At 36.6% G+C, this 27923-nt stretch overlaps 1 protein-coding gene across 1 annotated transcript in view; it reads left to right on the top strand.

Moving 5' to 3' along the window:
* slc10a7 (solute carrier family 10 member 7) overlaps nt 1-27923 on the top strand; it is a 132387-nt gene that overhangs the window by 69322 nt on the left and 35142 nt on the right. Inside the window, exons 6-7 of the mRNA XM_088924540.1 lie at nt 23121-23156; nt 26877-26960. Coding sequence (XP_088780666.1) covers nt 23121-23156; nt 26877-26960 — 120 coding nt within the window. The remainder of the gene's footprint in view (nt 1-23120; nt 23157-26876; nt 26961-27923) is intronic.

Below are 27923 nucleotides of genomic sequence, written 5' to 3'. Positions count from 1 at the left end.
TAAAAACAGTTCTTTAAAGACCTTTTTTTTCTTTGACTTTTGTTTATTTCCTGCATATATTTCCTTAAGAACCTTCTTCTGTCTTTTGCTGTAAGCTACAGGGTCAGAGCACTGAAGTGGAATTTAAAACAGGGCCTTTGAATGTAATGGGTTTTGACTGGCATGTGTTATGTGCCTGAATGCACCATTGATTGAGCACTTGTTTGTTAAATCACTGCTGGTTTCTTCTGTTTGGAAGCCCAGTGACACATGTGTGGTCACTTTAGTGGAGAGGTTGCAGGGACACTTTTGCATCCATGGAAAGAAGGAGTCTGACTGGTAGTAGCCTCACTGTCCTGCTGTGCAGACTGCAAAGAAGAGAAGGGCTTGGTTTTCAGTGTACTGTAGAATCCCTTTGCCCAGGGAGGAGTTTTCAGCAATGGTTTGCATTAGAATCCCTGTGCAGATTCTGGACAGCTCTGAGCTTCTGGAGAGCTCTGAGGCTCTGAGATGTCAAGTCACTTGGGCAAAGTCTCTTTCCTCGGCAGCAAATAAAGTCATACTAAAGATTTGTTTAGATTCATAAAAAATGATTTTTGTAAGTAAATCAAGCTGTTAACAGAAGCTTCTTAAAGAGGTGTGAGAAATGTGCTAGGTCATATTTAGTTAGCAATATTGTCAGATACCGCTCTCAATATTCTTAACAAGAAATATGTTTTCTGTTTATAACACATCTCAGAAACTGTTCAAATATTTTGATCTTGTATCAAGGTTTTGATTTGTTTTCTGGAATATTTCTGTGTTCATAAAATGAAGGAGAGCAGTGGAACTGGAATAGTAGTCTCAAGTCTAATGCATCCTTGTGGTAATCTTCAGCGTCATGGGGTGGAATAAAGAGCCCTTTCTTAAAATGTATTTACTGTGACATTACATAATAACCTCTAACTTTTGTAATCCATTTATGTTATGTAGCTTTTTGCAGGCTCACTGTCAGGCTATTACTGCTGCTTATCTTGTTGTGTTTTTGCATTCGGGATCTCATTTTAACAATTTCACATTTTACTGAGGCTGATGTTGAAGGTTCTACAAGCATAACAATTCATCTAATCTAAAAATGTAAGAATTCATTAGCTGCACAATAAGCCACATTTTTCCAAATAAACTGATGGATTTACATGCTTATGTTTTGCTTTTGAAATGACGTTTTTTTTTTACATGATAGGCTACTCTTCACAGATATATAATGTATTTAATTAATAGGAGTTTTATTTTATACAAGACCATATTGTTTATTGATCACTCTTGAATTGGTGCACAACATCGTTAATCTGTAGCCCTGGACACACTGAGCTTGAGAACTGTACAGTACAGTAGCTATAATATTGAGGGTAACAGCTTGGATGATTGAAATATGGGGAAACTTGAAAATACTAATAATAGTAATTAACAGGAAGGAAATACTCTCTCAAGAAGCCTCAAAGAGGAAGTATAGACCTTGGATAGATTAACAATTAAAAATTCTTTAAAAAATGTTAGAGATAGTCTTTTAGTTAGCTTGTGTTGAATTAAAAAAAAACATGATCAGAAGATAGGACTTCATCTTTTCCTCTGCCTGGAAACTGCTGGATGAATATGAAGTTTCTGTGGTGCTGTGTTTTCCATCTATTACAAGAGGGAAGGTGGTGATAAATCACAGTATCCGTGACCGTTTTCCCCAGCCAGCAGAATACAGGAAGGAAATCAATCAAACCCGCTAAGAGTAAAAAAAAAGTTTGCGATCAGTAAGAACACCTGCTGGTGACATGAGAAGAGAAGGTAAAGCAGTCCTAATTGATTAATTTTTGTGTTTGTAATATGCGACACCAAACATAGAAACATTTGTCTCTCTATAAAGAATCAAAAGTGAAGTGTTGAACAGGCAAACAAGTTCAGGCTTTTGAGTGCTGTTAGACACAAGGTATTTTGGATTTGTTTTTGATTAAGATTTAAATCCCACTTAACAGAAAAGATTTTAAAACAGAAGTTTTACCTTTATGCATTAATCTTCTAACTGTGCTAGACAAACGATTGTTTACGTGCCATGTATATTGAATAATACAGCTTGTATGCTGCTTCCAGATTTTTAAAAAAAATAATGTATTAAATAATACGTTAATAGATCATCTTTGAGTTATTAATTATTAAATTCACCACTTCAGCTCTTTTATGTATTTAAAGAATAGTCAGTCAAGTTGTATTTATTTAGCTTCTGGTATATTGAAAATGAAAATTTACTATACATTAGTTACAAAATGTAACCACACCTTCAGAATCTGGCATACCTGTAAATACATAATGATAACTGCAAGGGAATCCTACATAGATCTCTGTGATGTCCTTCTGTTGATCATAGGAGCAAAAATAAAAAGCTTCAGTTGAAAATTAAAAACCTGTAAAAAATCTATGCCTTGTTCAATATGTTCACGTGATAATTTACATTTGCCTATCGCAAGTGTATATTGTGTTCAATGCTTATTAACATATCTTTCTGGAATGTTTTGAAGGTTTTTTTTGCATTGGCTTTTGTTGGCTTAACACTGACGTAAAATAGCTTATTCTTTATTTTCATTAATAGTTTTTACTCAATTTCATGTCTTAGTTGTGTTAGTTCCAATACATGCTGTACAGTATACGTTACATTCACTTGTCAGTCAGAATGTGATGTCTTTTCTATTTATTTTCCTACAAACAAAAGTGATCACACTGTAGAAATGTCCTGAGTGTATGCAAAAATAAGTACAGTATACTGTATATGGACTACAAGTTCACCAGGCTCCCTTTCCTGCCACCCAAATTCTGAAATTCTGAAAAAAAATTGTCTGCTTCAGTGAACTGTCTGTGCAGGTATCTATTGGCATCATACGATAATTTTTGCAGTGTTAATATTTTGTTTCCTACTGTAGATCATAAGTCACTCTAGATATAGGTGTCACACAAATAAATTAATAACCACCTGTACATTGTACAAGGCCACCTAAACTTAAGCGCCTAAGACCACCATCTATATTTTTTTTTTACAAATGAATGACAAATTCATCAGTTCTGCAGCAAGCCTGTCTCTCCTGCACAGGAACAAAAATTACAATAACAATTCAATTAAACGTTATATAAAGTAAAGAGGTGAAGAGTAGGAAGTTGCATCAGCATCCAAGTAGCAAAGGAACAAGAAGATATTAATTCCATGCTGCAAAGTAAGGAAGATAAGGAAAGTCACTGTTGTCTTTATTTACCTTTTCCAAAATAAAGTAAAAATAAATACAGTAGGCAGTAAAATAATGCAAATGAAGTTTTGAAATAGTGGGCTGTATGACTAGGAAGATATTTTACAGAGGGCAAACTACATCTGATGTAAGATATCAGTACCTTGAATGTAAAGAAAGTTCAGGAAATTGCATGAAAAGTGACATACAGGTATCAGGATTGGCATCTTAGTGAAATGTATTCATGCCTGTTGAAAACAGAAATATGTTTTTTGCAAGTTCTTTTATTGATGCGTTTATTTTCTGACTTGTTCAAGATGTTAATGGGGTTCTTAATGATTGCCTGTTATTCCTTCTTTACATTGTAATTTGCTATGCTGTTTCCAGCCAAAAAAATCCAGCTTTGCTAAAGAACTTCTCAAACCCGGTGACATGGAGCCCTGGTTGCTTCAGAATATTCTGAATCCCATTTGTGGTGTTCTGTGGAACACAGTCACCCTTGAAGAAAATCAGAAGTGCTTTGTGCATGAGTAGTTAGATTGGCAAAACAATCCAGAGTAGGGTTCAGCTGAACACACAGAATAGACTATGGGACAAGTCTGACATGAAATAACACCGAAGAAAAGATACCTCTTTCACCATGTAACCTGCGTGGGATTAGACTAGCCAATCCATGCTGTTTTAGTTACAAATTCTGTGCAAAATATTATTCCTAAATGAATATTCTTGCAAGTCAGTTATTTCCCACTTGGAATGAAAAGCAGCATTTTGTATTTTGTATTTTCCTTTAAGAAAAAGTAGAATCATTTCTTATTGCTGTTAAAAACAAGAACAGAAAAGCCATGATAACCTTGCCTGTCATATGTAGGTTTCAATATGTGGAAGAGTATGATTTTAGGATGTGTTTGGCCCTGATTATTTAGGTGTGTAGAACTCAATTCCTGGACGGCCTAGTGTTGTGTTTTTTCTTCCACCCAAGCCCTCAGGTACGGATTCGGTCTAATTATTTAATGAACTGCATAATTGTTATAGTTCTGGTTTGACTCAGGTCATGCGTAGCTGTATCTTTAATGGCATAAATGTTTTGAGTAAACAGCTGTAAAATCCCTTAAGAAACCTATTCATAGCTAACTAAAAATAGCTTAATTGTTTAAGTGGTTGGTCAGGATAGAACAAAAACCAGATATCATTAGACCCACCGGGAACTGAATCTGACACCCCCGATTTACAGTAGAGAGTCTTTTCCTGAACTGTTTGTTAGTTTTAACTTTTCGTTATTATTTCATGTGTTTTTATGCAGTTTTTTTTAAAATGCAGATTATTTCTTTTTAAGAAAGCTTTGACATCTCTTATGACATAACCTAGGTTAAAAGTATATATAATAATTGCAAGTGTTACTGTGCATAAGCCAATATATTTGTGTTTAATTATTCAGTGTAAAAATAATAAACCAAGGGATCACAGAAACCTTGCAGGCTGACTTGTTTTCCAAGCACATCACAGATGGATGCCTATTGACAAGCAATGCCTTTTCACTGTCTGTTGGTAGAAATGCACGCACTCGTGCATTTATATGTAGTGGTCTAATGAGTGTCTTTACACTGTTAGAGGACCCAAAGAGCTCCAGATTCCTTCAAGACTTTGCTCTTCCTACACTGTCAGTTGAAGGGCCTTTTTAAACACTGAATTAATGATAAATACAGTATATTTAGTTTTAATGTAAATGAAAAAAATATATAATGTGGTCTATCATTTGGACAGGAATTTTATTTGATCTTTTAGACAAGGAGAGAAACCTTTGAAGAAACAATCCATTCCTGTCTCATTGGAAGAGCTAAACAATTTGGTTATGTTATGTACGTAGGATGAACTGCTGCTGAATTGTTTCTTATTTAAATGTTTTTTATATCTACCTTTGTTTTTCTTTATCTTGTTCCTGTTTTATTTAGTTAAAATGTACTAACTTTACCCTTGAACAGACATATTGAATTCTTATGACATTTCTTTTGTGGTATTGTGTTACGTGCTACAGCACTATGAGCATTATATATTGTGTACGACACAACATGCTGGTGTAAATGTCTGCCAGCCCATAGTTGCTTAGCAACAAAACTGATACTGACCTTTTAAAAATATTTGTGTCAACCACAACATGTCTCGCGCTTTATCTATGGCCACTTAAACATTGATTCATTCTCATAATCATTGAGCCAGTTATAGTTACTTCCTAGTCAAAAGACAGTTAAACCATTGTCCAATGTAGTGGCATAGGACAGTAAATTTTGGACTGTCTACTATAGAGTTGGTTCAGTTTTTCAGCATTTAAATCTAATCAGGGAAATTTCACACAACTTTTCTGTGCTTTGTATTCCGAGGCTTCATTGCTGTGGTTACAAGTGTGACGTTGTGTATGCTCCTACAATTTTCAGTAGCCACGACAAGGAAGCCCATTGAAATACATAGCAGTAATTGCTACCTTTGCCTCATGCACTGTGAATTGTAGGCAATATTTATTTTAGAGCAGGTCAGCTGTGTTTTAAGAGATTAAGGTAAAAAAATTAAGGTTAGTTTTGTTATCACTTTTTTATACATTAATGTGCGGTCAAAGGAACCTCAATACCTGTAGTATTTTATATGGTATTCCGTTGTCGCGTTATCATCACTTGTTTCACTGTAAACCCAGAGGACGTGTTTGTCTTTTCCCTGTGCCTGGTGCTGGAGCCTGCATCCCTTGGCATCACAATGCTATATCAGGATATACAATTGGTATTCAACAGCGCAAGTACCTTCAAAATGCAACTGCAGGAAATGTTTATTCAGTCATTTGTACTGTCTCCAAAGGATAGATCTTTTGAGATAAAGACAAAAGTAATAATGCAATATTCTCTTGGAGGTGTCTTTGTGCTGCAAATGAAGATGTTATAACAAGTGTTGCAGATTTTTTGTTTTTTGGTTACAATACCTTTGGTATGCTGTTTGGCTATGAGAATGTCATTTTGTGAATTTTGTTAATAAGCTACTGTATATCCATCGGTCTTACCAAATTCAGATCTAATTTGTACAGCTACTACAGGGGAAAACTGATTCTTAGAGGGGCATGTGTGAGTCTGTACATATTGAGATAGAATCACATTCACCCTTCAAATTGTGTCCTCCTGTTAATTTAGTTCATAGTACTGCTTGTTTTACTCTACCTTTTTAAGATTTTTTTCAATATAGCAGTGGTTATAGTAGTAAAAATTCCTGGTTAGTTTAAGATGTTCAAACATTCTTTCCTATCCTTTCTATATGGAACTCCACTTCTATCTAAATTGAGAGATTTCAAAAGCAAATATAAGGTTCTAGCAGATTTAATGACTGTTATACACTAGAAACCATTTCCTTTTGTAAGAGACTGCACATTCTACACCTTTTCAAAATGAAGAATAAGTAGAGCTTAACATTAAATATTTCTTTATTCTTTCAGCTTCAGGTGAAGCTGTGGGACTGTACAGTACTGGTGTTCAAGGAGGAGAAACACTAAAGAAATAGTATATTCGATAAGGAACAATACTGTTCTTTAACATCAGGAAATATCCTCAGGGTGACAGCTCATGGGTGAAAGATCTGTTGGATCCCGTGTTGTAGTTTCTTAAGAGAAGATGAAGAAATGTTCATAAAAATTGATGATTTATTTGACTTCTCTCAGTTTTATTTCTTTAAGATTCTTCTGTGTTGATTGCAGGTGTATTCCCCCGTCTTCTTTTTTTTTCTTATACTACACCCAAACTCTGACACCCACCCCAGAAATTGAGCTTTTTTCTGCAGCATCCTAGTGTGTAAATTCTTTTCTGTGTCTCACGAAGAATACTCTCTCAAAACTTCTTTTTTTTGCACTATTTCACTAACAAAACGAAGAAGCTTCTTACAGGCAATGATGACATTAATCACATCAGTACCTGTTGTTTGGGAAGTCCTGAGGTACAGTATCTCTCAAAACAAATCCTGCACTTTGTATTATCCAATTTGAAAAAATGAACCTATCAATTGCAAGGTTTTGGTAGCAGCGATTGTTCCCCTTAAGGTAACAAACTTTGTGGCAGCATCCTAAATTTCCATAATTGGTTTAAAGATTTGGAGACTCTTTGCAGCCTTCCAAAGGCTCTTTTGAAAATAATATTTTGTCTGTAAAATTGTAAATTTACAGCGATGAAAGTATCTCTGTTCATGTAAAGCATGCATATTTGGCACTTGATTTCCCAGTGAGGCAATCTGTTTTGACAGATTATGTTTTCTTAGTAATTTATGAATCACTTCAGTTGTTTTTCTTTATATGGTCATACAGCAGTGAGAAAGATGACATATCTAGAAACTTTATTTTCAAGCATGTGGGTGCTGTCTACTTACAGTATGTCCTCATAGTGCTTCTTCTTTAGGAATGTTTGAGTGCAAATGAAACATCTTCAGTAGCTTTTCAATAGCAGGGAGCCACATGAGAATATTGCTCAGGCCTCTTCTGCCTCTGGACAGAGCTCGTGACTTTTTGGAAGAGTTGACAAGACACACTTTCCTGGTCCCTGCTGTCAACGGCATCATCAGCTTTCCAGCTCCCCTCTGATTTCTGGAACAGCTCCTTCGCATCTGTGACCAGTTTCTGCCATGAGATGTATTGATGAGCAATGTAAAAGAGTTGTTAACATGACAAACCAAATCTGTTTTTCTGCATAGAATGCTGTTTCTATAAACGTTGCAGTAGAACTGACATTTCTACTTGTTTTAGACATCAAATTAGATAGAAAAGATACGAAAAGGCTCGTGCCCTGTTGCTCTCGCGTCACAGTGCAAGTTGGTGCTAGAGGTGTAACCTACATTAAAAATGTAAGGATGACGGACAGCAAGATTTCCTTTGTTTCTGCTGTCATTTATAAAAGCTTCATGGAATTAATGCTGTGTTGTACCCGATTATTCACTCTGCTTTATTACTGTTGAACAACTAATGAAAGTTTACAGTTTCTAGATTTGCCAGATCGAAACAGAAACATTCTGCTTCAACTGCTTCTGTGTTGTAATTAAATTACTGGTGAATGTTTTTGTTTTCCAAAAATGTTTCAAAACAGTTTTAAGTAAGGGATGATACATGAACTATAGAACTTCAGAAATGCTGTAAAAATATGGATTAGCTCAGGCTGACAGTGCCATTGGAAAATAAAAACCAAAAATGATATTTAAGGCTGAACTTCTCCACTGCCAAACATGACTATGCACAGCCTCCTGTAATGAGCATTTAAAAGCATGTTTTCTTTTAAAAAAGCATATTTAACTCTTACTCTGTCAGCAGTTAACTAATCAAATGCATGTTTTCATTTGATACTCAAAAGCAAAAATTGAAACTCTCTTGGTCAAGTCTTACTCTGCTTTATATGGCCGTTACATTCAATGTACTATATAATATTGTTTGTTGATTACCTTATGCTATTGTTAACATTAAGGACAATCTCTTTTCAGATTGGGTTCATGGTTAAAACTTATGCAAATCCTTTCTAGTAATATGACCATTGGGTGAGCTCCAAAATATAACTACCAAAACAAGCCTTCAGAGAAGCAATAACTTGAATAGCACTTCTGTGATTTTGTTGCTTTTAAGAAACCCTTTACAAGCTTATGACACAGCCTACTGCTGTAGCTGTATATTTCTATTCATAATTGATGACCTGAGGCCAGACAGACAGCACAGTACACATGTAATATGGATTCACTTAGAGTTTCAGATCCATCACCCTGTCTGTCTTCTGAGCCTCCAAACATACTGTAGCCACGTGTGCTGCTCTGAACCATGGAAAGTGTTCTGGGTGCAGTTTGTTAGAGGGTGGCCTGCACCGAGGTTAACAATCAATCAGCTGTTTCTTTTGTCTCATTTTCCTTCTTGTCTGTCCGGCCTGTTGGAGCATGAATGTGATGTTTGCAAAGTTTTGTTTGCTTGCATTGAACCACGATGCCTTAATGGAAAGTTTAGTTGAGAGGCGGTCCTTTTCCAATATCACACTTTGAACTCTTACCCCCTTATGTACTGCATTTTTGATTAACCATTGTCATTAGCTGGACTACATTTTGTGATATTGTCCCGTTAGGCATTCTTTGATACCAAATATCAATGACAAGTCTTGCATACCTTCAGTCACAGTAATCGCAATTCTTTTACTTCTGTACAGAATGGAGACATGATCCTTTATGACCTTTAATCCAAATGAATTTGATTTTGACAAAAAAAAACAGTACTTACTGCTGAAAATCCATTGCACACAACACAGGGTTAATAACCTCAAAATGCACGTTGACTAAGAAACAAGCTCATACAGCATTAAAGCACCGGACATTAAATGCGCTGCAGGTTAAAGTTCACAGCTGATTTTATTATACATATTGTAGCTTTTGTTTCATTATAGAGGTAGTAAAGCTCTGTAATGCTGCAAAACCTGTATCTTCACTCAAATGGTACATTCAAATTTTTCATCTTTTATTCACAGACGAGAACTTGTTTTGTTGGTTTTGAGTATATAATTCATAATTACAGCTTGATAAAGTTGCACCTTGCAGAACAAGCAGCCGTGTACATATCTCTACAAAACTAATCGTATGCTCCCATGTGCTTTTTGCATTATTAAACAGCACTAATCAGGAAATAAGCTCCTGCATGTTAACTGCTGTACAGCTTTGTGTCCCAGCTTCCTGACCCACGTGCACCTTATGGTGTTAAATTTGTTTAAGCTGCACTGCTTTTTGTAGTGCCAACTACATTAGCTTTGGGGTTCAATGGATCGCACACCTTGCAATTCAGGTGATTATATGCTGTGTTAATTGCAATGACTGTACTTTGTTTAATGCATCACTGTGGAAAGCAAAACAATCTAAGTAAATTAGCAGTGAGAGAAAATTCTGTTATAACTGGACCAACTAAAAAACTGCTCTGTTTTCTCATCATCTGATGTTAAATCTGTTCAGTGGACATTTTATTGCCAAAGAGGACAGAGCGTGTTGACCCGGGTTTAATTCTTGTCTAGTCCATATAACTGGCCTTTTTCTTTAACTTGGCTTTTGTGTATTCAGATAGAATACTCCCCTTCCTTGTGATTAATTCAGATTCCACAGGTACTTTCTTCACCCACCTGCATTCAGATAGCTCTGGGAAAGGAAATCTGGAAAGAAATGTGTCGTGTCTTCCAGAGTCCTTTTCTTTAGAGAGAGCTGCTGCTCGGCTAATTAACAAATTCATATGGTCTTGCAGAGGAATCCAATCGAGGAATTCAACTTAGTCTCTGTAGGCACCAGCTGAGTAGAGGATAGTGTAACCTGACAAATTAAGCCCTGACAATTTTCCTGTCTGTGCCTGCACATTGCCATTGAACCATTCCCTACAGATTCTAGACCAGGATCTGTTAATTTACACAGTTAGACTATTTATTGGACTTCAGATGACACCATGTCCCTGTAAACTTGGTGGGGCTTTTCTGCATTTTATGCTGCCGGACTGGGGAGTAGGGTGACAGATTACTCGCATATTATTTCGCCATTTTTTCTGCACATCCATGAACCTAAATTGATTAAAATGTGTACTGCTTGTGTAACAGCCTTTTAAACCAATGTATTTTTTGTAATCTTAAGCAAAAAAGGATAACAGCATGAGTGGTTAAGTTCATTTTCCCGTTCTGTCTCTCGCCAGCTTTTGGTGTGACTGTGGCTTCCCTCACACTGACACTGAACTTGTTCCCATGAGATGGTGATTCACATTCAGCTCAGGGCAGAGCAACCACAGGCCTGTTTCCACTGGGCAACTGTCAGCAGTTGATGCAAAATGAGAACCGCAGGTCGCAGCCCATTACAAGATGATGAGCAAGAGGCCAGATCTCCAAAATCACCAACCCATTTAGCAGTAATTGCCCCCTTAGGTGTACAGACCTGGAGAGAGGCAGCCTGATGCGGGTGGAGTCAGGGACAAGGAGGAGTGAGGGTGACCTGGTAAGGTTATTCAGCCAGCAGAGGTTGAGGTCCTGTGAAGGGCGATATATTTGTTGTTGCTGCTCATTGTGCATGTGGGTGTAAAAAGCTTTGCCATGAGGATTCTCGTGGCCCATAATACACATCACGTGGCTTCTGATGAAATTTGCCTGCCGGCTCTGCATCATGTCAGATAAATATGAGGGTGAGACACTGGTTTTGGATGCATACAGACCTGCTGGTTTTTAACACTGCCGTTGCACTTAACCAGGTTCTGCCTGGTGTGCATTTCAGCAAATGCTAGTTTTTGTTCTGCTTTGCTTTGAGTTATTCGAATTGCCAGTAATTTCAATAAAAACAAGCTTCTCGTTTTTTTACCTAAGTGCTTTTCTCGGATGATTAGCATTAAGATCTGAGTTGTCAAGATCAGGTGTATAAACAAATATAAATGATTCATGGATAAGGTTATTGTTCTTTCCTTCAAAGCTCTTGTGATGGGAAGGCGAGGGCTGTTTCTGAATCATGCTTGTTAAGTTCCTGAAATGAATTTGTTAATTTCTGCTCTTGTATTCTTTCTGCCCATTAACAAAGAAGGAATGCTTTCACAATCAGGAAAACACTGTCTGTGATCTATTGGGAGAGCTGGGGGTCTTCACAGATCGCCTGCAAAATCATCTGGGTCAGATATCATGTTTGTGGAAAGGGAAATTGAAAACCTGCTGTAATGTTATGGTTATATCACACTTAGAGGCTCAAGCAGAACACTGGGAATTGTCTGGTACTTTCAAGTCTTCGTGGTGTGTTTTGTAAGCTTCTCGTGTCTTTCAAACGACAGCACTTAATTGTTTTTTTGTTTATAAATAATTTCTACAGAAATACAGTATATAAAGGTGTGGTCTCTTTCCTCCCTGACTTGTGTCCTGCGTGTATTTAGGACTCCTCCTGGCACACAGTCGTGATGAAGGTGATTGCAGACATGTACCCCCTTGACCTCAGCCATTCAATAGCTACAACTACTGATTGGCAGAAGATGAATCAGCTCCATTTGTTTATATCACTTGGTGGTCTAGAATCAACTCTGCATTTTACGGGGCTATGAATGAAAATAATAGAAAGGCAAATAAAGTCCTTTTTTTCAACAGTCATTGCATTTTATACTTTTAATTTACATGGCTTACGTTCCTTTTTCCTGAGTTCCACCTACAGTGTTTGGATTGAAATTGAAGCCTGCCGATGAAGAAGATTGAAGCCCTTGTTGATAGGGGCACTTAAAATCTTGCTGCTTCACCCCGTCCACTCAGCCGGTCCTGAAAACACTGCTGAACAAGGTAGAAAGGCCTAGGGTTAGACATCTCTTCCTAGCCACAGTCAACTTTAAGAAGAAGCCATTGTGCATTCCAGGGTTTCTATTGTATTCTGAAACCTTTATTTTCAGCGACTGATTTTTATTTTTATTCTATAAAACACCTCCCTACAATGCAAAAGCAAGTTGACCCTGATTCATATGAAAATCTAATTATATTAAATCATAGAAATATTCATATACAGTATATGACATTCCTACAGATACTACTGTATCATTGTGAGGACAGTTCAATGTAAATTAAAGGACTAAAGCACCATCTAGTGGAAAGACAGTCTTAGTCAAGAATATTTTAAGGGAAATAGAAGAAATTAGGTTGTACTGTTTCATTGCAGTGTACAAGACCATTTTTTTATTCAAAATTAAATGCCATTGTTTGTAGAATATAAAGATGTTCTCTCTTTCATTGTTTTGGTCAGAATTTTGTATTGTTTGGTCAGCCACCAGGAATCAGAAATGTTCGACATTTGAACCGATCTTGAGATTAAATATTTAAAGGTTTTAGAATAATTTTGTATTTGTTGTACAGCTTCATTCTTAAGTACCTCAAAACTAAAGCTGTTTCAGAAGGCATATTGTAGCCAGTCTCAACTTTATTTGAAAGGCTTCTTTAAATTGTATTGATTCTCCGTGATTTCACTGGACTAATGTAATTACTGCCTCTTAGAGACAAAAACTGAAGATCTGAGGCTTTGTTTTGAAATTGAGCGTTATTTAGTTAACCAATATACTGTATATCATCTGTCACTTAAATTGAACTGCATATATTTTTTATATTTTAACTTTTATTAATTTCTTAATTAAAAATAAAGAAAAAAGAACTATCTAAAACTGTCTAGTTTTTAGTGTATTGTGAGTTGTAGAGAGGAAATAAATGCTGGCAGAAATGTTTTAACAAGAAATAGTGTAGCTCATTGGTGAAAAAGATTTGAAGACTACGCCATCTGCTGGCTATGTAACAGCATGCGGAGTTAGGAATAGTATTTTTTTTCTGAGTACTTGATTTAAATATACAGTACCAACCATTAACAATACAAGCACTTTTTAATCTGGTCAGCATATGGACAAATTCCAATATTGCTGTTTTCACTGTATTGCACTTTTTGGTGTTATTGTTAGATTTTATCTAAAGTGACATTTTATGCAGCAGAGCAATCAGAAATCGAATAAAGCAAACTGTGCTTTTTCCTTTGCAAATTTCACATTTATTGCATTAAAGCCTTTCGGCATTTTTGTCTCTCTTTAAAAATTAAACTGCTGTACCTTAATTAATCATACAGCACATAAGCTTTTTTCAGTGGGTGAGAAGTACTTTCAATATACTGTAAACTCATTCTCTTTCTTCTAAAGAGCAACAATCTTTTTGTTTAAACTACAAAATCTGCTCAAAGGTTTTTTCAGAAAGCACACTGGTAAAAATGAATTAAAATTTGGTATTTTAATAATAATTGAAAAATGTGAGGAGAATTATGTTGTCATAATTATCTCAGTGGCTGGCCAGTTCATAGGCAGAAAATAAATTATGAAATTCTCACATACAGTATGCATACTGCACATATTTAGAGAGACACAAATGCACAACTAATCCACTACCTGATCCAGCAGTACAGGAGAGAGGCTGGAGGTCATACAGTTTATGGAAAGCTGCTTGGATTGAACCCTCTCTGTGACTGGTTTAATCAGAGCTCACTCATCATTCTCTAAAACACTGATGATGTGTGGAAATGATTTTAAAAATGACACAGCACAGTCAGTCCATTGAATTGAAGTTCCCCGATGTGTGGCAAGTGAGTACATCCCCAGATCTGGCTTGCAAGAATCTGCTCTGGTCCACCACCACCATACTGTTAAAAAGTCTCCCTTCATACTCTGTATTCAAGCTCTTTGCCTTTTAAATGAATATGACTTTGCCTGCGTACCTCAAATTATCTAAGATGATGAAATGTAGATTTCTAGCACCAATATATGGGGGTATAAAAAGGACTTGTATTTTGAAATAACCATGACAATTAAAAAGGATTCTAGAAGTGTTTCATATTAATTTCAATACTAATTACTGTTGAGATGGTCTTTGTGAACTTTGTACATGCTGCAGTTGATGCTGCAGTACTTTTTAGGATAGACATACAGAACTGGTTTGAACCGGAATGGAAGAATGCTGGTCACAAAGGCTACTATCTTATTCTGTACTGGTTTATATAGGAATGCATGCTATATAACTAAGCACCAATTGTATTAAAAGATTAAATGTCATTGGCAAATAGGGAAGAGGAAAATGTGCACGATCCTGGGATGCTACCAATTTACTAAGCACAGGGAAGCGTGATAGATAACAGAAAAATATTCTAGCATAAAGGACTAGGACTTTCTAACAGAAAGGACTATTCTAGTTTAATCTCTTTGAGAAAAATACACCGAGCATCTCTGTGTGTTTTGCTCCCATGCGCATGAAATAAATACTTCTTTTAACTTCTGATATGGATTACTGACTGTCTTTTAAGAGGAAAAACAGAAGAATTTCTTCAACATTACCAATATGTTTCCACTATAAAGGATGTCTTAAAATCAACACTTTAATAGTTGCTAAAGCAACACGAGAGAATATACTGATTTTGAAAGAAGACAAATATTCGGTGCCTGATTTGCAGGTGTGTTAATCACAGAAACGGCATTTGTGACACAGTCTCAACAAAAACGGTATGTTTGGACCTTTACAAAGCTGCTATTTATTGTAGGGCTGTCTTTCGGAAACCGCTTGTAAGCAAAACCAATGTGCAGCAACGCATAACCTGGTGTAATGAGCACAATATCTGGTCATCTCAGCAGAGGAAGAAAGTAATATGGTCTGATGAGCTGTCTTTCTTACATCTGGACTGGTTTATGTTTGGAGAAAGCCAAAGGAAGCCCTTATCACATACTGCGTGCCCAACTGTTAAAAATGGTAGTGGATCTGTTATGGTATGTACAGCCATCTCCTGGGAGTCACTGTGTCAGATTATTATTTGTCATGGTACCTGTCCATGGAGCTGTTCTCCGTACTGGTAACCATTGACATTCTGACAGGAAACCTGTATCACCTGTGGGCAATCGCACTATGCTTGCCACAGGTGATGCAGAATATTTAAGGTCCTATCTCAGAGTACTCAGGGCTCTGGTATAGAGTCTGCTATCTAGCATGTGCTCTGCATTTTAGCTCTCTAGATTTTCATTCCTGGCTCTTTGTCTCTCAAACCCATGTTGTCCCAACCAAGACTTGGCTTGTTTCTGGACCTTGTCTCCAGGGTATTCCCTTGTGCTTTGCTACAGTGTTTTCCTGGCTTTGACCCTCACTAGTTTCATCTGTCTCTCACCCAGCCCTTGGATTGTCTTATATCTCAACTGCTACTTAATTCCACCTTAGGCAGTAGATACAACACATTTTAGGCGACCAAGTGCAGCCTATGGTGCCAACATTGCTTCCTCAAGATGTTTCCATATTCCATCATGATAACGCACCCATACAAATTTCTAAACTGATTCAAGAGTGGTTTCATGTACACCAGGTTGAAGTCAAACACCTTCCAATCCTTCCCAATCACCAGATCTAACATCATTGACCCTTTATAGGAAGCTCTGGAATGCACAGTGTAGAGTAGACTTCACCCCCTTCTTTTGTCAAAGAAATGGAGGATTTCTTTCTTGAAGAATGGTCTCATATCCCACTAGAAACAGATCAAACTTGCATAACAGTATTTCAAGAAGGATAGAAGCTGTTCTGAGAGTAAGAGTGATGTAACTCCTACTGAAGTCAGTTAATACTGTACAGTTTATATACTGTATATTGCTTTGTGTTTCCATGAATTTGTACACCCCCTATATATGTACCATTAACACAGGGAATGTCCAACCCAACCAAGGGACTTTCCTGTGTAAAGAATATCCCACTGTGTATCTACAAATCTTTAATCATGAAAAAAAACACATTTGAATAAGCAAATGAAAACATGTTTCATTAAAGAACATCCTGCCTGCTTCTGATAAATGTTTGGTCAACCATGGCTGCTGCCAGTGTGAATCATGAGAGCAATGAGTTTGATGGTGTTGTACAACCTCACTGTCAATATACAGTATCTCTGTGGAAGAGCAATGTGTGGATGATGCAGGAAGGGTTACATGCAGTGTGATTAAACTTACTTTGGCCTGCCTCAGTGTCTGGTCTTTAGCAGGTTAGTCTAGGGCAGTAAATGAAGCCTTCTCACATTTTAGGGGTGTAGTGGTACAGAATGATGTAGAATAATGTTCTGTGTTCATATTGTAGGCAGAATATGTGCTGGCAGTACACCGTGCATGTGCTCTGTGAGATGAAATATCAAACTGTAGAGCTCTTGAAAGGCTGGCAGATCATTCATGAATCAGTGTATAATATACAGTAATACTAGCAACAAAAATAAATTAAGTCAATACTTTGAGTATTGTTATTGGAAATAAGGCAATCCTCATGGTAATTTCCAAACATTAATGAAAGTAATGTAGTGTAATTAAATCTGTTTTCTTTTTTTGCTATACTTTTATGTTCTGTATGTAAAAACATGACTAAGCCACGTCCAAGGGAAATATCCCTTTAAAAAATTCTAAATATTGCTTGTTAAGAAAGTCGATAATAGTTGTTAAGCAATTATTTAAAAAGTTTAATTAAATAACGCCAGATTAATCATATCTTACAGGTGTTTTTTTTTTCAAACACACACGTACATAGTGTGTGCACATACAGTACAGAGAGATATGTGGAAAATATTTTGCAATGTACAGAAAGGTTTAATGATGGAAAAAAGCATTTACCGTATAAAGACACTTTAGACAAAGTCTCTTCTTAGAATTTGCTGTTCTGTTTACTTTTCTTCCACACAACCAAAGAAGGGTTTTAGTCCAAAAACATTGTGTAACATGCATTGTATTTTAATTTTGTAAGGAAACACATTTTATCAACCTTTAATTTTGTACTCTACATGTAGGTATGTACAATACACAAAGTCTTACAGTTACTGTGTGAACACACGCTAGTGTTTCCATCTAGTTTCAGTTATGCATTCTTCATAAACCTCAGTGCATACCTTTTCCACTGTTAATAGCATTTCACTATCTGACATTTGAGAGATATAATGTAATATTTGGCAGATCATCTGAATTACTGTAAATGCATTTGTATCATACAGCAGACCATAAGATCCCTGTGAAAACCTGGGCATTAACCAAGAAAGGAAATTTTAGAAAGTCATGTATTGTCAATAACTGAGCTGATGTACAGTATTGCAACTCCTGAAATGCCTTCAGGGCCACATTTGCTGCATGATTTTACTCCAGTGTGAAATTTGCTTCCCATTTGCTGGCATTAATTGTGCAAATTTAAAGTGAAAAAATATAGCAATAGTTTTATTTTTCACTTCAACACAGTTTTACATTAAACAATGCATAACTGTCAGAGAAAGTGGAGCAAATTTTGTACTGGCACTGTTAATCCCCAGGGAAGAAGTTGAACACTATGGTAACAAGGGCTCTAGAAAATGCCTGTTTAAATTTGTGAATTCTGTGCACGCGAAGGGACTGCATTATGTGTTAACTGTTCTTATAATGCTTGAGTTAATTGGAGTTTTACTGTCGTGTGGATTTGGGATAATGTAGTGCTGGTTTACTGATATTCAGACCCTTTCTTTTTTCTCAGTGCATTTGCCCATCTCAGATGAAATGAAACAAATCAGGCCAGGAAGCAGCCGTTGTGTCCAAGATAAACATATTGTTTTCAATATATAATTTAGTTCATCTGTTATGTTGGGGCTCTGTTTCTGAAAGCAGTGGATATATTAAAATAGTCTTTTGGTTTATCGTGGTTTTGACATTGTCGATATGTAAACTAAATTCCATGTACAGGATTGTAAAATATTAAGATGTGCAGCATGGTCAATTTTTATAAGCATAATTCATAAAATGTTAATTACTCATAAGAGTAACTAAGCTGTTTTAACATGCATGAACTTGACTTGTCAGACACTTCTGTGTTGGCATGGCTTTTAAATCTTTAGAAATGTAGGAAAGGCTGCCCAAACAAAGAAATCAGACCATGGAAGCAGAGAAGACATCTAGATAAAACTGAAATGAAGTGTGCAGGGATAAGAGTAGGAGGTACAGTATTTAGAAATTAACAGCTAGCAGGGGTTGTGAAAACATACCTTTCATTTTTTAATAGTTGTCTTTCACTCCGTATATGCAAAAACAATCTGTGATGCAGAAAAATAAATAAGTGAAAAGGAAATATTCTAATGCAACATGACAAAAGTGGTACTTTGATATGTGTTATTATTATCCTCGTTATGTGCTAAATGCGACTGATAAGATAGAATGGGAAAATAGATGCAGAAGGCTGTTTCCTTTTAAGTCGAGGGAAATGTCACATTGAAATGAAACTGAGGAGCTAACCAAGTGTCTGTTTCTTCCTTTTGTTTTCTTAAATTGGAGGTTGCTGGTTGATTGCGAACTTTTCTGCTGTTGTGTGGAAGGTTTTTAATGCTTTTCTCCCATTTTCTCTGCTTGCTTTTATGTGACTTTGAATAAGACAAATAACATTTACTTCAGAAGGTCTTTCTCCCAGGCTATAACTGAATTTAATCCGCATACTGCATGAAGTCTTAAAACATGTAAAACTGTTTTTTGCATTTAGGCAATCTGAAGGGAAGTCATTGTTTTATCTTCTTGGGAACATACACCTGAATGTTTTTCCAACAAGTATTACAATCTGTACAATTAAAACTTAATTATTCACAGTAAAAAGACACAACATGTTGTTTAGCGATATTAAGCTGAAAGAAATCATTTTGTTACAATTTTATTAGCACCTTTATGAATATGGAATAACCTAATACAGTAAATGTGTTCTTAATACTTCAATATCTAAGAATTGCATACATTTGATGGTTTAAATGTAAAGATAAAAATCTATTTTTTATTTATTCTTTAAGAACTAGGGAAAAGTCCACTTTGGTTCAAAGTCCTTATTATACCTGCCTTTTATTGTCCTTTAGAGGCAGCAGTGAAGTCTTGAATAATGAGTCTGAATTTATAGGAATTTCAATAAATGAAAAATGTCAGCATTTTTCTAAGATATGTTTAGGACTGCCAATTATGTTTATTGCCAGTTGGGAGTTTTTCATGTTTTGTCTCACCGTTGTGGACTCTGTGACCAAACACAGGGGAATGAGGCGTAGTCAGAATCCTCCAACCCACCCATCTTTTATCCACTTGTCTTTTAACACGTCACAAGCACCATGGTCTCACACCACAGGTTCAGCTCTGATTGGAGGAGGATTATATTCCTCACAGACAGCACCATATGCCTGCAAGTGGCCAGGAGGTAACGGGGGTCACTGAGTCACTCAAGGCCAGAAAGCCATTGCTCAAATGATCCCACCCAGCTCTGGTGGCAATCAGCCACTTGAGGACTCCTAGTCTGTGTCAGCTAGTGACATGTCCCAGATTCAGACACATCAGAGAGCTTTTCCTGCTCTTGGGCAATAGCCTTCAGCAACTGAGCCACTCAGTACTTTCTTTTCCACTTTGTAATTTCAGGCCAACTATTGTCAGTATCATTCTTGCTGTCTGAACGATAGCATGATGTAAATGTCTCGACTTGAGACAACCTTGTTTTTCTTGGCAGCATCAACGTAGTAGCATCATTTCCGCTACAACTTACAGTAATCTAATAAGCATTCTCTCCATTTTCATTCTGGTAAAGTGCCATTCTCAAGTTATTAATCCAAGTTCTCAAAAGTTCAGTTCAGCAAGTCTGTTTCTATGTGGGATAAGTCTTATACACTCATCCTCACCATATAAACACAATTAATTCCATTATGCTTGTACTGTAGGTGAAAATTGTAAAGGTGACACTAAATTCCAATTAAAATACAGATTAAAGCCTCAAGATCATAACGACATAACCAAGTTAACTTTATGTACTTTTCTGCTGTATTTGAAGAGTGTGGCACCATAAATTAAATATACTGTACAGAATGTTACAAAAGCAAAATTTACCATCACTTGTTTTTTTGTAAGTTGTTGTGTTGAAATGTATTATGAAGCAGTTATGTGGAGTTGCATGATCTCTGTCATACACATTATCAATAATTATAAAGAGAACTAATCAAAATCCTTAATAAATGTTAGTTTAGTTATGTTAGTTAGTAATGGGAAATGTTAGTTAATAAACGTTGTGCAGTCAAAGACATCAAGCTGTCTAGGGAATCTATGAATTGGCTTCATTGCTCTGCTCTCCTCCCCCCTGATAGCTGATGTGTGGTGAGCGTTCTGGCACACTATGGCTGCCGTCGCATCATCCAGGTGGATGCTGCACATTGGTGGTGGTGGAGGGGAGTCCCCATGACCTGTAAAGCTCTTTGAGTGGAGTGTCCAGAAAAGCGCTATATAAGAATAAGCAATTATTCATTATTATAGTGATGTCAATACTGCGCGTTCATAGTGTCTGTATACCTATCGCTCATTTTACCGAGTACTTATAAGTAAAGTACTCATTTAACAGGGGATGAATATATTCCCCAATCTTCGCATTAGCATTTGTTCTGTGTTACTGGCTGTGCTCAAGAGGGAAGGTTTCATGTACACATCTGCAGGGTTTATTGGTTTTCTGGGTGGGTTCTACCACAGCCATTAGACAGTAGCCAGATTAAGACTGTTTTTTAAGAAAAACTGATTGTGCACTGGTTAAGGTTAAGCCACTGAATCAGTAGATGTGTTCTAGTAGATTTCTTGAAAGAGTTTTGGGCATTATTAGTTGCGTTCTGCACCTGGAACACATTTCTAGTACAAGAAAAACAGTGATTTTTTTTTGCTCTTTTTGATTTTGTTTTAAGGGAATTTGCTCTGATCCGCAAATGGCAAGACTGATTTGAAAAGGGCACAGAGGGTGCTGGCATTCATGTCATGCAATTGTTATAAACCATTTGAGTTTTGATTTGAGGAGCATTTCATTTTGCAAAATCTCCATCCTGACGACTAAGCCCCTGTCTCACTGTAGCCTGAAGCAGTTAGCTCTGTGTCAATGCACACCTTGTTTGCTTCAGTGAATGCCTCCCGGGACACCAGCAAGTAACCAGGCTTGATTAAATACTTAAATACTGTCCCAAGGTTTATAGAAAAGGAGAAAAAATAAAAGTTATGTTACCAGCAGCTATGTTTACCTCCCCAAAGTAAACCAACATTGATTTTTCTCTTGATTCTGTCATTTAATCTGCTGGAGTGTTATATAACCTGGTTATTGGTATTATTGCAAGTAGAAAATATTTGTTATTCTGCTACATACAAAAGGGAGTTCTTGTTCCGTAAATTAATTAATAGCTCAGATGCACTCTATGAACTGCTCTCACTTGCATTATTGAAAAAAATGTAAAATACATTCTTTGGAATAACAAGAATCTACTGTATAAGGATATTCCAACTCTGAACTTAAAATTGCTCCATATTACTACAAGATTTACTCTCTATTAAAAGATGAATAAGGCCTACATTAGCCATCAGTGAAGACACCTTCACCTATCTAAGCATCAGTCATTTCTTCATGTAAAAAGTTTATTCATAAGAAAGGCTAACATTTGATATATTTTGCTGATATTTTACCTTAATAATACCCTTGAACATATTGCCTCTTTTAAGGGAGGGAAGATTTCCCTCACAGAATCAAGGCTGTTGACAGCTTTTAGAATAAGTCAAGAGTACATGTACTGTTGCACAGTTGGCGTATATGAAGTGTATCTGCTTCTGCGTTCCTCACTTGTTAGTTCAATCTTTCAGAGGAAAAATAACACTGAGAAGCAATAATATAAAAGAAAGCCTTTCATTATTTATAAACCGGCTTTTTTCTCTTGAAAAATGTGTATTTTTAAGTACATTTATATGGCTAGAAGTATGTTTCCATGGCTAGACAGTCCTCTCCTTCCGCAAAAGAAGTGCATTTGCAGTTCTGACACAGTGCGATTTATTTATATCTTAGAAACCCATCATTGCATTTGGCTGTCACAGGAAGAAATAAAGCCTTTCAATTCAGAAGTGTAAATGTATCAAAAAGGAAGGTTTTATACAAGAAGCGGAACGTATCCAGGTTCATTTCGGCAGATGGAAAAAGAGAAATCAAGTGTGTTTTCTTTAACGTCTCTGAATAAGACAAGGCTGCAAGTGACCAGTCATTCAACTTCAACTGCAGACCCAGCAGCGTCAGAACGCAGTCAGTTCACAGTTGTCAAACAGTTTGTAATTTCATTTTTGGGGTCTAGTAATTTTTTCAGTTCAGCCCTGGATTTTCTAACTTTGTTACTACAACAGTAGGTCTGTGTACAGCATATACAGTACACAATCTCTGGGTTTCACAGTAAATTAACCCTAAACTTTTATTGCATTTCCAAAATGAAAAAAAGGAATCTTTAGCCATGCCGTGGTATAGTTATTCATGGAAATAAACTCCTTGCCTCTAAATTTAAATTTCATTTTTGTGTTCTGTGATTTATAAAGCAATATTTCTCTTTGTTTTTCAGGGTATTATAGTAACACCACTGCTGCTCCTGTTTTTTGTAAGTATAGTGTTCTTGTTTTATTCATTTCATTTGGCTGCAGACTAGAGGGTTTTGGCATCTCCCTACTGTAGGCCTGCTTTGGGCCTTCCACAGCTGTGTAAGGGAGAACAGTGTGAAAGCAAGATTGACCTGCTTTTCAGAGCTGCAGCAAACACACCCTTATTTAAATATTCTTGTGGATTTTTCTGTTGCATTTAAAATTCTAAGTCAGAGCTCCCGAGTGGCTCATCAACAGTAAAGGCACTCTCTTTAAGTACAGGCTGAGCTCATGTCAAAAGTAATGTAAATGCATGGCAAAACTATTAAAATTTTTTTGATAAAGGTCTAATTTTAATTATTTTAAAAAATGACCTTCATGTTTAGGGAAACCAAGGCTGCTTGATAATTTTATATAATTATCTAAGGATTTCACGGGTTGGAGCTTAGGCTATGTCACTGTCTGTAGTACAGCATCCAGTTGGCTCAGTGTCACCTCTGGGTTGGGATTAGTTGACCAAAACTCTCTCAGAGGTATGAAACATTTTAATTTTAAGGTCACAACTATGTAACAATTCTAGCTCAAAGTAAATACTCTTATAATAATGAAAACTAATAATACTACACTATAATTCTTCTTCTTTACATAAGCAATTCCTAAACCTAAAGGGGTTTAATAGAAATCAAACAGGTTTAATTGTTTTTCGACTTTATTTATAAAGGCAACAGAAATTAATTGTAGATTGGTTAGAAAGAAAACACTACACACACTGGTAAAACAATTTCACTTTCCCCAGTTTCCAAAAGCACAAATCAGAACAATGAATGTTTTTTCAAGGTCTGTCCCAGAATCAGGTAATTTCATTAGCATCTGTTTTTTCGAGTCGCAGCAAAAAACAATGACTCTTTCTTCATCCTTGGTGATGTTAGCAAGGGTCCGAGACGCACAAGTCCTCTAAGCAGCACTAAAGGGAGGCTGAGGAGCCTGTGTATAATAATAATAATGATGGTAATAATAATAATAATAATAATAATAATAATAATAATTGCTTACAATTATATAGCGCTTTTCTGGACACTCCACTCAAAGCGCTTTACAGGTAATGGAGACTCCTCTCCACCACCACCAATGTGCAGCCCCACCTGGATGATGCAACGGCAGCCATAGTGCACCAGAACGCTCACCACACATCAGCTATCAGTGGGGAGGAGAGCAGAGTGATGAAGCCAATTCATAGATGGGGATTATTAGGAAGCCATAATTAGTAAGGACCAATGGGAAATTTGGCCAGGACGCCGGGGTTACACCCCTACTCTTTTCGAGAAACGCCCTGGGATTTTGAATGACCACAGAGAGTCAGGACCTCAATTTTATGTCTCATCTGAAGGACGGCGCCAGTTTACAGTACAGTGTCCCCATCACTATACTGGGGTATTAGGACCCACGTGGACCGCAGTATAGTGAACAGATGAACAGCATGAAGGGTGGGCAGGCCGGAGCAGGTCTGCACATCCTCACTCTGCCCTGCAGGTCACTCTGAGACAAGATGCAAAGGCATTATTGACAATTCCAAATAAAAAATAATTGCAATTATACAGTACGTATTTAAGAAAAAATATATTTCTTCTTAAAAGACAGTCTTATTTTAAAAAATGTTTATTCCTTTGATTTTTTTAACTATCTAAAATTAAATATATGTAGTGTATGTGTATATACAGTACTGTATATTTCATATTGCATATTACGTGTTTTCAATTGTATTATTTCATTTTGTTTGTATGACACTTGTGTTACTCTCCCAACTTATGCTAGTCTTATTATCATTTCATTTCTGCATTTATATCGTATTGTACCTGCATGTTTTTTCCTTGTGCTTAACATTAATAAAAATATTTGTAAAATGCCTTTAATGGTACATCATCTAAGGGTGCATTAATATTAAATGGAACCAATGGGTGTCCATGGGTTAATAAAGTAAATTGAAGATAATTTAAAGTATAAAACTAACTTTGAATATGGTATTTGAAAGTTTACCCCAATCTGAAGCAGAGGATTGTACAAAAGACTGTCATTGAATATACTGGAGGTAGTGTAAAAGATACAGGCAATTCCACTGTAATTAGAGGTGCTTGTACTTAGTGTAACTGAAACACATGAGGGTTTTTGTTCAAGACAAAGACATTCAGTAAATATTTGTCCAGTAGTCTGGATGCATCTTTGTTGCAATAGCCCTTAGCCTTGAAAAGGTCAAAATCTTGTGTAGTGTGTTTTTATTCCCACTGTACCCTTCTTGTCACTGCATGTCAAACTGTACCTCAGTGACAACCTTCATATCTACACCAGCAAATTATTTTCCTAATTGAGAAGACATTCCTTTGACTTTGAGTGCCATATTAGTGCTGGAGGATTTCTGATGTCTTATGTCTCCGTGCTGACATTAAGCCTGTTTAGTTGAGAACTGTCAGCTCATATTTCACAGCTTGTGCAAGAAGGGAGTTTCATCCATATACCTGCAGCTATACTGTGTGTGAACATCTGAAATGCTTATCTGATGTTTCATCACTGCTGCACCCTGGAAAGCTCTTGAAAAAAGTCTCCTGGTATTACAGAGTCTCGGACAAATGTGTGCTTTAATTTTTCTTTTATTTCCTTCAACCACATGCAGATGAGTGCTGGGGCAAGTCATCTTGAAGGGTGAATTGCTAAATATAGAAATGTCTTAAAAGCCACATTGAAGCAGGGCAAAAACAAAGGTCATGATAATGGATTGCTGCTGTTTGGTGTGAGTCGCTGATTATTCAGGGGAAGGGAGGGAGTGTGTAGTGCATTAAGAACTGCCAGTTTTGTTTACAGGTCAGCAGATTCCTATGATTAGCTCAAAATGTGCCATCTGTTTCCAGCAGATTTTTTTTGCTTTCCATAAGGTACCGTACTGTAGCATAATATACCAGGAATACACATGGTGGCCATTAAGTTCGCTGGGGGATTTTAAGCTGACCTGTTTTAGAGTTACATTACTATGCCCAAAAAGGTCAAGTGAGCACAGGTCATTTGTTTTTGTAATAATTCAGCACTCAGGATTAATGTTTTACAATTTTCTTTACAAAATATGTACAAATGTGAAGTCTACTACACTTGACCTCAGATAGCCAGTGCTTGTAAATAACAACCCATAGGAATCAACACTGTAGTTCTTATTTTCTCGTGAAGTGCTCTGAAAGATTAGCTCTACAAGTTTTTAAGAAATTAATGCAGTGTAAGTAGTGGTTTAGATTCCATATCTTCTTTTATTTTTGTAATGTAGAAGCTCTTTTGTCCCAATCTCACTTTGACATTGCCAGAGGTCTTCTGTTTTTGGAGAACTTGATCCATAGCTCAGCACTGTCTTACATCTAGTTTGACCACATGAATGTAGAAAAATGACATTCAGCAAATAATTTTTTTTTTTGTTTTTGTTTCAATAATACTTTTGGAGGTGGAATAGTGGGAATAGATTTATAATACCCTAGTAAAAAAATACTGCTGTTCTTGTGGTCTTATCCAGAGAGTCTAGAGAGGTTTTGTGTGTTGTTTCCACATTTAAGTGAAAACTGAGCACTTGAATTTGGTCTGTATTTACTTTTTCGCTATCCATTGTTTTAACAAAGATCATGTGGAACCTATGCTTGACTTTTTTCTTTCAGAGGAAGTTGTTGTCTTCCTTGAAAATGAGATGAAATCTCTGTTTTTCATTCTTGCAGCTTGGCTCTTCCTCCTCAGTGCCTTTCTCCTCCATCTTCTCCCAGCTTTTCATGACTGTGGTGGTGCCTCTTATTATTGGTCAGGTGAGTCTTCATTCGTGCTTCAGTTACACTTACAGTTACATATTCCTCCGCCCTGCTGATCAAGCTTGTGCAATGATCCTTAAAGATGTATAATGAAAACAAAACTGAATTGGTCAGTAGAACCACACCTAGAGCTATATCTACATTTTGGTTTACTGTATACAGTACATTTACCTACTAGTGACAGCCTTCTGTTTGAACATTTTTGCTTTGTAATGTAGGGCTGGGCATTATTCTGTAATCATGGATATTTATGGGATTTACATCTCCAGTGTGTTTGGGCAAAGGTGTTACATGGAAAAAATAATAAATAATAACTAATAAAGCTCAAATAGCTTTTTCCTCACAAAAAACAAACATTTCTCACAGCTGTGCTATCTCCATGTCAAATGGTTTTTGCTACAGCTTCTCTCATATACGCAGCGGGGAACCCTACATCAGGAGGGCTGGAACTTCCCCTCCTGCCCAGCGAGCACAACAGTCTGCCATATACAGTGGTGTGAAAAAGTGTTTGCCCCCTTCCTGATTTCTTATTTTTTTGCATGTTTGTCACACTGAAATGTTTCAGATCATCAAACAAATTGAAATATTAGACAAAGATAACACAAGTAAACACAAAATGCAGTTTTTAAATGAAGGTTTTTATTATTAAGGGAAAAACAAAATCCAAACCTACATGGCCCTGTGTAAAAAAGTGATTGCCCCCCCTGTTAAAACATAAATCAACTGTGGTTTATCACATCTTTGGAAAGCTGAGTTAAATTTCTCTAGCCACACCCAGGCCTGATTACTGCCACACCTGTTCTCAATCAAGAAATCACTTAAATAGGACCTGCCTGACAAAGTGGAGTACACCAAAAGATCCTCAAAAGCTAGACATCATGCTGCGATCCAAAGAAATTCAGGAACAAATGAGAAACAGAGTAATTGAAATTTATCAGTCTGGAAAAGGTTATAAAGCCA

Source organism: Atractosteus spatula, chromosome 1 (genome assembly GCF_055471065.1).
Source record: "Atractosteus spatula isolate fAtrSpa1 chromosome 1, fAtrSpa1.hap1, whole genome shotgun sequence".
NCBI classification, from domain to species: domain Eukaryota; kingdom Metazoa; phylum Chordata; class Actinopteri; order Semionotiformes; family Lepisosteidae; genus Atractosteus; species Atractosteus spatula.
Note: the sequence above shows the minus strand (reverse complement) of the source record. Positions and strands in the feature narration are given on the sequence as shown.